The 12,052-nt window shown below is 39.0% G+C and overlaps 2 protein-coding genes across 2 annotated transcripts in view; one reads left to right on the top strand and one right to left on the bottom strand.

Annotated features, from left to right (window-relative positions):
* The window catches only part of myo1hb (myosin IHb), a 46,780-nt gene that overhangs the window by 22,986 nt on the left and 11,742 nt on the right, over window positions 1-12,052 (top strand). The gene's annotated exons all lie outside the window — the stretch shown is intronic.
* On the bottom strand, window positions 212-5,528 carry svopb (SV2 related protein b). Its single transcript, XM_029444607.1, has 16 exons — window positions 5,343-5,528; window positions 5,041-5,153; window positions 4,418-4,503; window positions 4,241-4,339; window positions 3,766-3,837; window positions 3,547-3,671; window positions 3,396-3,459; window positions 3,179-3,304; window positions 2,973-3,101; window positions 2,783-2,856; window positions 2,272-2,348; window positions 2,068-2,172; window positions 1,591-1,702; window positions 1,415-1,496; window positions 1,242-1,331; window positions 212-1,011 (listed from the first exon to the last, which is right to left on the bottom strand). Exons 1-16 carry the CDS (start codon window positions 5,402-5,404, stop codon window positions 808-810), a joined length of 1,620 nt encoding a protein of 539 aa, XP_029300467.1. The 5' UTR covers window positions 5,405-5,528; the 3' UTR covers window positions 212-807.

The raw sequence follows: 12,052 nt of genomic DNA, 5'->3' as shown, positions 1-12,052 counted from the left end.
GGCACCAACCAACCATTATTTTCATAACCGATGCATCTGCTCGTTACAGTCGCGATTTTATTGTCAGGTCTATAAAAAAACATTAAAAAAAAATGCCCGTCACAATCTCCTTGAGTCCTAGGTGATGTCATCAAATGTCTTTTTTTGTTCGACCAAAAGATTTGAGAAATACTACATTTTTAACGTCTGAAATAAATAATAAAAAACAGCTTAATTCTCACATTTGAGAAGAATGTCTATATTTTATCATAATTGCAGATTAGTTTACAGAAAATCCACTTGTCAATTAATCGAGTTATCGTTGCAGCTCAAATGTAGAGCCATAATAATAGAACTATTCATACTTTATTGTGCAAATTACAACGCAGATTCAATGATGAAATACAATAGAGCTAAAGCATATTGAACCAGTTTACTGTGAGAAATAAGAACTATAAGAAGGCTATAAATAAATACACATTTTTTATCCAAAATGTGAGGGCAAGGCATGTGTAGCTCTAAGCAGAGCCCGCACAGTGAATCATCATGGTCCATAATGTCCCCTCTGTTGCTGCTCATGGCCTCGATGGAAGAGTGGGCAAACAAAGCAGTCCAAGCATAAGTGTGCTTCCGCTCTCATTAGACATGGGAAGTAGGCCTCAATTATCACTCCTTTCCCGTAATGAGATTGTCCCCCGTTGTTCTTCACCCATCATTGCTCACAAGATTCAATCCACAGTTCAACAAGCAACTGTGGCATCTGCAGCAGCCTGGAAGTGGGAAAAATATCCTTTCTTTTCCATTTTTATTTCATTCTTCCTGGATCATCTACCTCTGTTTTGGGGAGTGTGTTGTATCATTTGACTGACTGGCTGAGGTGGCCGTCTGCTCTCCGACCTCCTGTTCAAGACCGGACTCCTGCAGACTCCGGCCCAACGTCTCAATGGGCAGGAGCAAGGACGCAAGGCCACCCAGCAGACTGAGGCAAACGTACAACGACACGGTCGCATTCACCGATGTCCTGAGCAACACCTGGAACCAAAACACAAAACGTGAGGCCGAGAAACAGAACAGAGATGATCACTTAGATTTATTTTATTTTATGTTTTAATTAATTAATTCTTAAGATTTATACTTATTGTCTTTTATCGGCTTCTAATTCTTGGCTGCATTGAATTTATCCTAATTTGTAATTGCACTGTGTGTTATTATTACTGTATGTATGTAACATAAATAAAGTTCATTATTATCATTATGCATACCTGTGCCACAAAGGGGGTAATCAGGGCACCCACCCTGCTTACTGCATTTGAAGTCCCAATTGCTAAAGCTCTGGTTTCTGTCGGGTACACCTAATGAGAGGAGACAGCATTTTGTCCAGTTCAAATGATCTAAAAGTGATTATTTAGTGTGGTAAAACGGTATGCAGAACTACCTCTGGTGTGTAAACAAAAGCCACTTGGAATCCTCCGGAGATGAAGGCTCTGGCAATAAAGATGCAGATAGTAACAGGTAGCCTGTGTGGACAGAAGGACAGACTCCGAGAGTTAAGAGCCCTCATGATTTATTATATCGCTGTCCTAACAATATGACAAAATTACACAAACTTACCTCCCAATACAAGCGAATAAGGGAAGCATGGACAAAGAAAACATGAAGAAACACAGAGCCATGCTCTTCTTCCTGCCAATACGATCAATTGCCAGGAGGACAACTAAAATACCTGAAACAAACAGCAAACATATCTTTTATAGAAGGCAGTAAAGAGTTGTAAAAACACAGTGCAAATGACTTACAATTCAACTAAGCCACTCTCTTAAACAACACATATTGCAGACCTGCAAGGTGTAAAAGGTGAGCGTATATCAACAAGCCTAAAAGACTTTAAACCCCTTTTCAGGAAAGTATGTAAATATAAATGTTCAACCTTGTGAGTCCTCAAGTGAGGAATTTAGAGAAACCCTATAAATATAGAACAATTTAAAAATCGGTTCTTGAATTTAAGCAGAGATCGTGGTCTCAGATTTTTGTTATGGATTGTTAATGAAGTAATATAGAGGCACCTCGGAAACTTAGGCAGCGTTTTACCTGGGAATTCAGCCAAGGTCGTCCATAAAAGGTCTTTGTAGTCAGCTGAAGTCAAATATCTGCATTCCAGACTACAGTTAGGTTTAATCTGGACACCTTGCATTTCTACAAAGAAGAAAGCACAGTTTTGTTTTGTCGTTTGTTCCAATTCAAGACGCAATATGACAAATGTTAAAAGCTGATCCACATGGAGCCGTTACTTACCCGCACATGAATGTCCAGATTGGAACAGCTCAGTTGTCAAGAGGACTATCCCGTAATAGGAGAAGGCATTTGCAAACCTTTGGATACAACAACAATACAGTATTCTAACTTATGTAAATGTGGTTGAAAATAAAGGATTAAAAACGTAAAGCTGGAAACTATAATACAGCGGACTACATGAGGAAATCTCATGTTACCTGGTGTCCTAGAAATCAACCAGTACTTCTGTAATATTACCTGGGCCAATGGTTTGCTGAGTGTCAATTTATTTTGTGGAAGTTTGACTGAGCACAGGATTAAATACCAACTGCAATGACAAAAGTCCTTAAACTTCATTTTGACACAGGGCCCTTAACATTTCAATTCATAATGTATTAAAGTGTTTAGTTCCCAAGCAGCTTTGCCCGGTTGTTAAATCGAGCCTTTACTAAATAACTATATTCGACCAAAATTCACGATTAAGAAAAGTTGATAGAAAAGTGAAAATAGAAAATGTGTTACTCAAGCTAACCATATAAACCACAGAAGTAGAGTAGTCCTCCAATACTGAGGAGTGAAGAGATCTTTGATCTGTCCACGGTCATTCTGTGAAATTGAAATGACAAAAATAGAAGGCGTATTTATTAATCTCAACAATTAAGCATTGTGTTGGACACTCGTCTTCTTTATCCGTATAGAAACCTACACGTCTTTAACCTCACCTTCTGGAAGGCGATGATCTTCCCCAGAGGCAAGGCCTTGCCATTCTCTTTGGCGATGCGTGTTAAAGTTTCCATGGCCTTCTTGGTTTTTCCCGCCAGCAGATTAAAACGAGTGCTTTCAGGCAGCCACTGTGTCACACAGAAAGATCCGTTGAGAGCTTGACTCTCAGCTGGTTTTTATTTCATTAAATCACCAACATACTTACGGAGCAGAAGCAAAGAAAGATTGCCAATGGTATACCGGACAAGCCGAGCAGCCACCTCCAGCCCAGAGTGGGCATTATCAACAATGCCAGGAGGACCTCGAACACAGAACCAAGGGCCCAGAACGCCTGATGCACACAATCAGGAGGGAGTGAATGAGCAGATTCAACGCTGGAATACAGTAAAAGTCATGCAGTAATAATAAAACCACCGCAGTACCGCAATCAGCATGATGCAGATGCCTCTTGACTTCACTGGAAGAAATTCTGAGTAGAGTGTCACCCTAAAAAGAGACCAAATGTTTGTTGCAAATCATTCATGGCTATTAAAAATGCGCCGGTCTGTTCAGTGCGGCAGCAGTTGAACTTACGACTGAGGAGCTCCTCCGATGCCAAAGCCTACGAGGCCCCGCAGGACCAAGAGCCAGCCGTACACTGGAGCGAAGGCGCTCAACAGGCCGTAGAACAGAGCCCAGCAGATACAAATCATCAGAGCCTGTTTGACCACAGAGACAGAAAATAAACGAGTTAAACGTCAAATCCTGTACAAATAAAACGCCATGAATGAAACACTCAGATAGGAGACTTACTGTTTTCCTGCCGTACGTATCGGCCACGTTCCCCCATACGGGTGAACCGATCCCCATTCCTGCAAACACCACCTGAGACAAAACATAAAAAGATGTTGAGACATTTTCACATATTGAGCGTGTCACAAGTATTAAACTACCGACTTATCGTACGATACATGGACATGACCTCGATCGTTTTTGCTCCTTGCTTTGCCGTTTTCAGATTTTCCTCAACCATTATAAGCATTGTGCAGACATTGCACATTTTCTTTTAACAGAGCTCAAGAGTCCATCTTATTTATTGTTTTGATTGTGTGGTTTTATTTAATTTATTTAGGATATATTTATATTTTTTCCACTTTCCAATTCTAATTTCTGGTCTTAAAATGAGAATAATATAATTTAAATCACAATTATTTCTGGGACAATATATCGTCCAACAAAAGGTAGTTATCGTGACACTTTTCTGAGAATAGCTAATAAGGGACTTTACCGATGTTATGAGAGCCACCTGATAGCCGGGCAGCCTCCACTCACAGTGCAGCTGGGGGCCCAAGATACTGAGGATCATCATCTCCATGGCGTCTCCTATCTGCTCTCAGAGAGTTGCATGAGATACAGTATCTAGAAGTCAGGGTGACGACCTTTCTGAAGGGTTCAGGATTCTTACCCATGACAGTCCCGTGAGGACGGACATTTTCCACTGGAACTTTCCAAAGCCGATGGCCTCCAGTGCATCATCGACTGTAAAGGTTTCTGTAATAAAAAGGGATAAGACGGCCATTGTCATTATCAAATATGATGCATTGTTAAAGATTAAACTACAAAAAAGTAAATAAAACAATTAAAATGTTCTCTACGATGATGAACTACAACATTAAAGTACTGCTCACACGTCAATGCTTCAACAACGATCAAACACAGACCGTGTTTGCTGCATAATGAATGTTTCTTTTTGATATTTCAACTACATTTTGTTTCCAATACCTTTGTAGGGTTAGTACAATTTTGAATGCAGGACTTTTACATTGTGGTATTGCTCCTTTTACTTTAGCAACGTATCTAAATACTTCTTCCACCACTGATGGCACTGATCTACACTGCTACAATGTGCATCACTCCCTCAGGTTATGTTTGTCTCACGCCTTTACCTCACAAAAACAAACATAGTAAGGTTAGACTGCTTTTCATTTTGTAAATATAAAGACACATTTGTGTGTGTATCTTTCACATTTCCAAACATGGCAGACATACAAGATCAAAATGTGCACATACTAATAGTGTTCTACAAACCCTCAGCTTGATCAAACCCAGAGCTGGAGTTGACTCCTGCTGAGGCTACAGTGCAGATCTCATTGTCTGTGCCCTGGTCCTCATCGCTGTGACCCACCAAATGTACCTCACCCCTAAATGTCAGCACACCAAAAGGAGAAATTCAGGCATTATTAAGCACAAAAGGTTGAGTTTCAAGCTCTATATATATCTCCTTTATCATAAAACTATTTTGTGTGTAAACACAGCAGAGCAGGATTAGTCTCAGAGTACGCTTCCTGTTAGCATTGCAAACATATGAGGACATACAACAACAGTTTTACCTCACTTCAGGATTTCTCCACCTCCTGTAAGAAATATTGGCTTTTCTGCTCCAGTTTTCCATTTCTGTGGTAAGTGTTAGAGAGCTGTGACTTTCACAGCATAACACACCGCTGATCAAACCTGCTGGTGCACCTAATCAGAGAACAATACCTTGAGGGAAGAAAGGGGCGGGGTCAGACCAGGAAACGCAACAACTTTGCAGTTGTGCAGGAGTGAATGGATATGAGTTTTGTAGATTACTTTTGCAAAATGGTTCAGCCATGTTTTTTTCTAGAGGGCTTTATTTATTAAAGATTATAGGCAGGGATGATACTATTAAAAATAGTGAACACTTTGCATATTTCAGCTTTTTTACTTAATGTTTCGTTGGGTGTGTAGATGTCAAAGTAAAAATCAAAAACAAGACACAACAAACCACAAAAGCCAGTTTTTGAATCTATACATTTACTGATACTACTGATACTGATTACTGATATTATTATCAGTAGTTAAATTACAAACATGAATCTAACCAGTAGAGATAAATCATGTATTAATCTCTTCACATCCCCTTAATAAATGCTCTTAGCTTATGTTCTTATCCAGTGGGACTTACAGTAAGCACAGCAGTAAGTTAATCGTAAGCTTAATTAATTGATCTGAAAGTTAAAGCAAACACAGAGCGGTTATGTGTGTCAGAGCCCGCACACCATTCCTGTGAGCACAGGAAAGATACGAGCTCAACATGTTGATCAAAGGAAGGTGAACAACTATTGATAAAACAAGAGGAGGGTGACATGAGTTACAGTTTACAACTACTGCAGCTGATGCACTGTTATAGCCTGCAGCAGACAGCAGGTTGTGCTCTCATCCTCCTGGTGTTGGATGAATATCCAGAAGGCTGTCTCTCTCTCTAGGTCGTTGAGTTCATGCACTAACAAAGCAAAACAACCTATGCCAAAAAATATGCCTCAAATCCATTTTTTAAATGTATTGTGAAGAGAAAAAACACAAAGGAAAACCAGAATAATAATAATATTAATATATTATAATTATATACAATTATAATTATAATAATAAGTTTAAACTTTAGGACTTTTTGCTTATGTTGAAAAAAAGAAGAAACATAATTTTACTAGCATTAATCTAAATCTGAGAGGGAAAGCTCCTTTTAAACTTATATAACAAGGAGCTCCAAGTATTCAAGTATAAAGCCACTTCTTTAATATTTAACAAGTTATATATTATACCTTTATTTGACAGTTATCATATATTTTTTTTCTGAAAAGTACTTTTGCTGTAAGATAAAGACAGTACACACACACACACACACACACACACACACACACACACACACACACACACACACACACACACACACACACGCACACACATTATTTCATTTATGAAATGTAGAGGAGTAGAAGTATATAGAAGCTATCTTAGGTACAGTACTGGAGTAAATGTACTTGCCAATGCAGCATGTTGATTTGGACGTGGCCTAGAAAACTCAGCAGCGCGATGTGACGGTGACCCAATTGTCTACAGCATGTACCGTCATTTGTTTTTATTAAACTTGAAACAGTTACATTTCCCAATTGACATTAAGTACTTACAGCCACAGGAGGACAACTTATATGTGACTGTCGGAAGCTTTCATCCCCCTGCACCCCTGCAAGTGAAAAAGGTCAACCTGAAAATAAAAGCTGTAGAAAAGTAGGACAGTGTGAGGACATGCTGAGGCTGCTGCATTATGGGACGGTCATAAATACAGGTAGAATATACAATACTCTGTCCCCACATCCTCTGGTCAAATCAGCTGCTTGGCCAGACTTACACAGAACCACACAGAACCTCAGCAGAGCTTTTCGGATTTGCACAAAGACATGGATTCAAAGGTAAGAGTATATAGATATAGATGTATTTGTTATTGTAAAGCAGGTTTTGGTTTTGTGACGCTGTACTTTCATTATTTGCTCACTGAACGCTCCACTTCTGAAACCAATAGCCTCACAGCTCTTTGTGGCCTTCAGAGTCCTGCCCTGCATGTCGACAGCAATCTGTTTGCTCACATGAATAAAGGATTAGTCGGAAGTTTAGTTGTTTGGGAGTAATTGGGCCTGTGAATATTTATTTGGACAAGTGGTGGATCCAGGACGCGACGTGATCTAACTTGTCCTTCACGCTTTAGAAACGAGACTGCAATAGCCCATATCATTTACCTCTTATTACTTCTCTTATCAGATGTGGTGATTTATAACTGTGTGTTCTTGTGTGTGTGTGTGAGAGAGTTAATACTGCAGTGTGTGGTTTGAAGACTGAGATATCAAGCTTTTTTAATGACTCAGGTACACTTTCACCTTAAACCCTAAGTGCAGGAGCGAGGCTATGCAGGAAATGAAGTGAAGGAGATATTTTGTGTTATCAATAGAGATGCTTATCTAACCTAAATAGTTTTTGAGGTTGACCAACTCGTACTGATAAATGAAAGTACTGCAAGTTGACAGCTTTTGCTCAGATTCTTAATCTGCAAAAAAATACAATTATACATATTTTGTATTATACATGTACTGTACTGTATCATATTATACTGTGTTTTATTTACGCACGGCTATTTTATGGAGTTCATACAACACTAATTGCATTTCAGAACCTAATTTGTTCAATGGAAAACGTGTGTTGGTTCGAAAGAAAGGTATTAAAAAAGCTTTTTTGTGTCGGTACCATAGCTCAGATATCACATCGGCACCCATATCAAAACACTTATAATAGTATGCATCCCTTATTATCAGAGATGTTCAGTGATTCTTTATTTGTTTTGAGTTAGAACACTTGCCATCCTGTAAAACATATAATGTCCACGTAGGTATCTAGTATAAAGCAATACTTTCATTTAGAAATATGTTCAGTTCCTTACAGATGGATGATAAACACAGGATATAAATAATAAGTGTTCAAGCTTTTATTTTGAAAATATACAATGGATTAAACTAACATTTGCCAAACACATAGCATTGTATTGTTGAGATATGTGGTGTTTGCATCCAATGATATTGTGTTTTCAACTGTAAATCAATAAGATGTGGCCGCCACAGCTCATCCTAGGTGAGCATTGTGTGTGTTTTATTGAGCAGTGGTCTTCTTTAAAGATTAATTAGAGCCTCGAATCCCCTCACTATTTGCATAATGGATAACAGTATGTTAATGCCGATTTTTCCAGCACGCTCTCTTATGTCACCGTGTGTTTTGGCGGCTCTTCAGCCGGTAACGTAAGACGCCTTTGTTGATGCTAACAGGAAGCACAATGTTAAATTTTAAACAGACGGAATGAGAGGGCAGCGTTACGCCGGCCGCAGGCATGTCACGACTGAACCAGCAGAACCACAAGATGAGATAAAAGCACCAGGGTGCAATGTTTTATTATTGTGGTGGCAATTCAAATTAAAATATTATAATGTATTAGAAAGTTCCATCTTCATCTGTTCTCTCACAACATTTCCTGTTAGAGCTACATTGCTCTTTTTTAAATAAAAGGCATGAATTGTTCTTAAATAACATTTTAGTTATTTATTAATTTAACTATTTAACATGTGTAATGGACTCTGAAGTAAACAATTGTCTGGAAGAAGAAGAAGCATTGCAATATAGTATTAACAAATAAATAATATTTGTTATGTATTATGTATACAAATAAAGTTGATTATTTATATGCTGTGTGAAAACAGGAGACATATTAATCATTTAATGACATATTTTTATTTGAGGTTCAATTTAAAAGCTTTTCTGCGTTGAAGATTGCACCAACTTAATTATCGCAGCACATGACTGTAGGTCGGAAATGATCTTTTGATTTTGACAGATGGTGTTACAGAATCTGCGATGGTTTTAATCTCAAACCGGTCTGCTCTAATGAGCTGTTAGTAATTAGTTTGAAATGCATCTGCCTAATCAAAGATCAGTAATCGAATACTTGTGCTGTAATTTTGTGGGGAGAAGGATGAGGACGGGTCTCTGGGGGGGATAGAGTTACGACATCCTGGTATTACATATCTGCACACACACACACACACACACACACACACACACACACACACACACACACACACACACACACACACACACACAGCCAGATACACACACTCTTCCTTAAACACATAGAGTAGCCGTTCAACACTCAGGTGAAGCACTGAATGAATGTTTGCTGCCTGGGCTCCATGAATGTTTAACCAGCCCAGTGCTTCCAGAGCCAGGTAGCTCATTACTGCCTCATTAACTACAATGCAGGGACACCAACCCAGCAGGAAGCAGCAGTGCCACACTCCTCGTCTTCCACCTCCTCAGCCTCTCTGTCCCAGGCCGTGGTACCGGGCCTGCTCTCGGGAGACAGTACAGTCTTGGTGAAATACTTGTGCTTACTTAAAGAGGCTCCACAATGGGAGAACTCACCGGCTTCTAAAACAGCCATCACTGCGTCTGTCTGACTCGTTTACCTGGAGGAGTGAAGTTCAGAGTAGTTTGAATTTCTCACGCTCATCACACAAGACTGATTCAACCATGACGCACATGGTTTTGGAAGAAAAGGAGGTAATTATATGAACATGGCTTGTGTGTCTCGGCTGCAGTTTTGTTATTGTACTTAAAGCCACGATGTGTCAATTTGTTTCAATCAGTGATTGGAGCATGTTCAAATTACTCCGATGCATGATTCTTTATTTGAAGAAGAGAAAAGAAATACAGGTGAAAACTGGTCTCTGTCTTTCAGTCCGTCAGTCAGATCCACACATTTGGATACAGGCTGTTAACATTCCTCATCTACACATGAAGTGATGACTTTAAAGCTGCACTAATCAATATTATCACATCCTCAATAAATCAAATGACTATAATGTATTCTATGTATTATTATTATCATTATTATCTATGGTCTATTGACTGTAATGTAAAAGGTTTCCCTTGCGGTGACAAATCCATAAAGAATTATCAACCAACTGCAGTTTAGCTTTACGGAGCATTTTAGCGTCTTTCAGCCCATTTTTTTGTTTTATAACCTGCAACTTGTTTTGGTTCACTCTGCTGCTGAAGCAGTTTTCAATGTAATGTTCTGAGGAACCGAATGTACGCTACCTGCCAGGCACCAAACGTCAGACAGAGAGGGTTTCTAAACACAGCATTCAAAGTTGGCCCTCCTCCTCGGCTCAACGTGGGTTATGGTACTCGCCAGCAGGTGAAAGCTAAGCCATGTTTGATTATAGGTTCACAACAACAACTTTCTAAAGTGATTGTATTTGAGTATTCAGCTTGTTTCACTGACCCCAAGTGGCCAACAATGAAATGAATGCTGCTTTAAATAAAAGCTAAATACATTTTACTGTCCAGATTTAACAATTCTTTAGTCAATTCAGCGATATAAAAATGTACTGCGAGTAAAATACTGTATGCTTGTGTTTAACAGTAGCAACAGAGGAGGTACAGTACCAGGCTGGTGTGATGGAGGCCTGTGACGCTCAGGTTTCTCTAGACACCTGGAGCCCCCTAAATGTGTGTTGCCCTGGGTAATGTGTGGTGTCAGGCAATAGCCCACGAAGAGCGCTATCTCTTTCAGGAGCCTTACTGCCACTTTGTGGCTGTGTAACAGGATCCTGCACCATACTGGATAGACAGGGACAATGGAGCGCCCTCTCAGGTGATGGTCTCCGGGTCAGATAGACTTTCCTGTTCCGCTGCAGCCTGACATCAAAATTTGATGTTTATGGTTGTTCATGTTGGAGTTTCTGTGGGTTTCTTATACATGTGACTGTGTTTGTTCATCTATGTTCATATCTTTGCCTTAAAACCATAAACGCCCTTTAGCACTGTCCAGTTTACTTTAGAAGTGACCAAGAAAAGCCACATCTTATCTTGTTCCACTTTGTTTTAAGCAACACTGTCCATCCTCTTACAGCATTGTGTTGTTTCACTATCAGCGTTCACGCTTCCTATGAATGGCATTCAATCTCTGCCCTGCGCTCGGTGCCCGGCCAACAGCCTCCTCACACAGATGCCAACAGAGTGCCAACAACAGGGCAGAGTGTCTGAGACTTTTTTCCCGTGTTATTTACAGACAGGATAATATTCTGAGAGCACCTCTGTGAGTGTTTGGTATCTAGTTGTATTGCTACTGCTATAATATTTTTAGGTTACCACCTTTTTAAATATTTATATGTTAGGTATTTAGAAGCCTGTTTTGAAAGGCTTTCAATTTCTTATAATATAGTATTGCTACCAGTATTTGGACTTCCTTTATGTTGTGTACATTTCTGATGAAAGGCACATATGTATTATGTTCGGGCCACTGAGGGAAAAACTGACTGCGCCATTTAATATGTACTTTATTTACAGCATTATTTCATTTTCTGTTGTTATAACCAGCTTTGTTGTCGTTAATGCTGTGAAATACTTTGTAAAACACAACCAGGAAAAGTGCGTTAAAAGCAAAAGTGCAATATCAAAAGATATACTATATATATATATATATATATATATATATATATATATATAGTGTGGTGCATTTAAGTACTCAAAGAAAGTAGTTTTTCCATAAAATAATTTGTTGAGGAATACAAAGTATCCCTTTTGCATGGCTTCTAGTTATGAAGCCTAATTATAATAATTTAATAAAGACTGTGTGATAGTGGAGTTTATTTTATTTTATTAGTAAGATCAATAAGTTCATGTTCATGTTGCAGCCTTT

Source organism: Cottoperca gobio, chromosome 12, assembly GCF_900634415.1.
Source record: "Cottoperca gobio chromosome 12, fCotGob3.1, whole genome shotgun sequence".
Taxonomy (NCBI): Eukaryota; Metazoa; Chordata; class Actinopteri; order Perciformes; family Bovichtidae; genus Cottoperca; species Cottoperca gobio.
The sequence above is the reverse complement of the archived record's forward strand: the minus strand, read 5'-3'. Positions and strand labels throughout refer to the sequence as shown.

Excerpts from the sequence above, each read along its gene's own strand:
- svopb (XM_029444607.1), bottom strand. The coding sequence starts at position 5,404 with ATGGAAAACTGGAGCAGAAAAGCCAATATTTCTTACAGGAGGTGGAGA. Across the intron at positions 5,154-5,342 it reads TGGAGAAATCCTGAAGTGAG|GGGTGAGGTACATTTGGTGG; the intron begins GTAAAACTGTTG and ends GCTGACATTTAG. Across the intron at positions 3,102-3,178 it reads TCTTTCTTTGCTTCTGCTCC|TGGCTGCCTGAAAGCACTCG; the intron begins GTAAGTATGTTG and ends TGTGTGACACAG.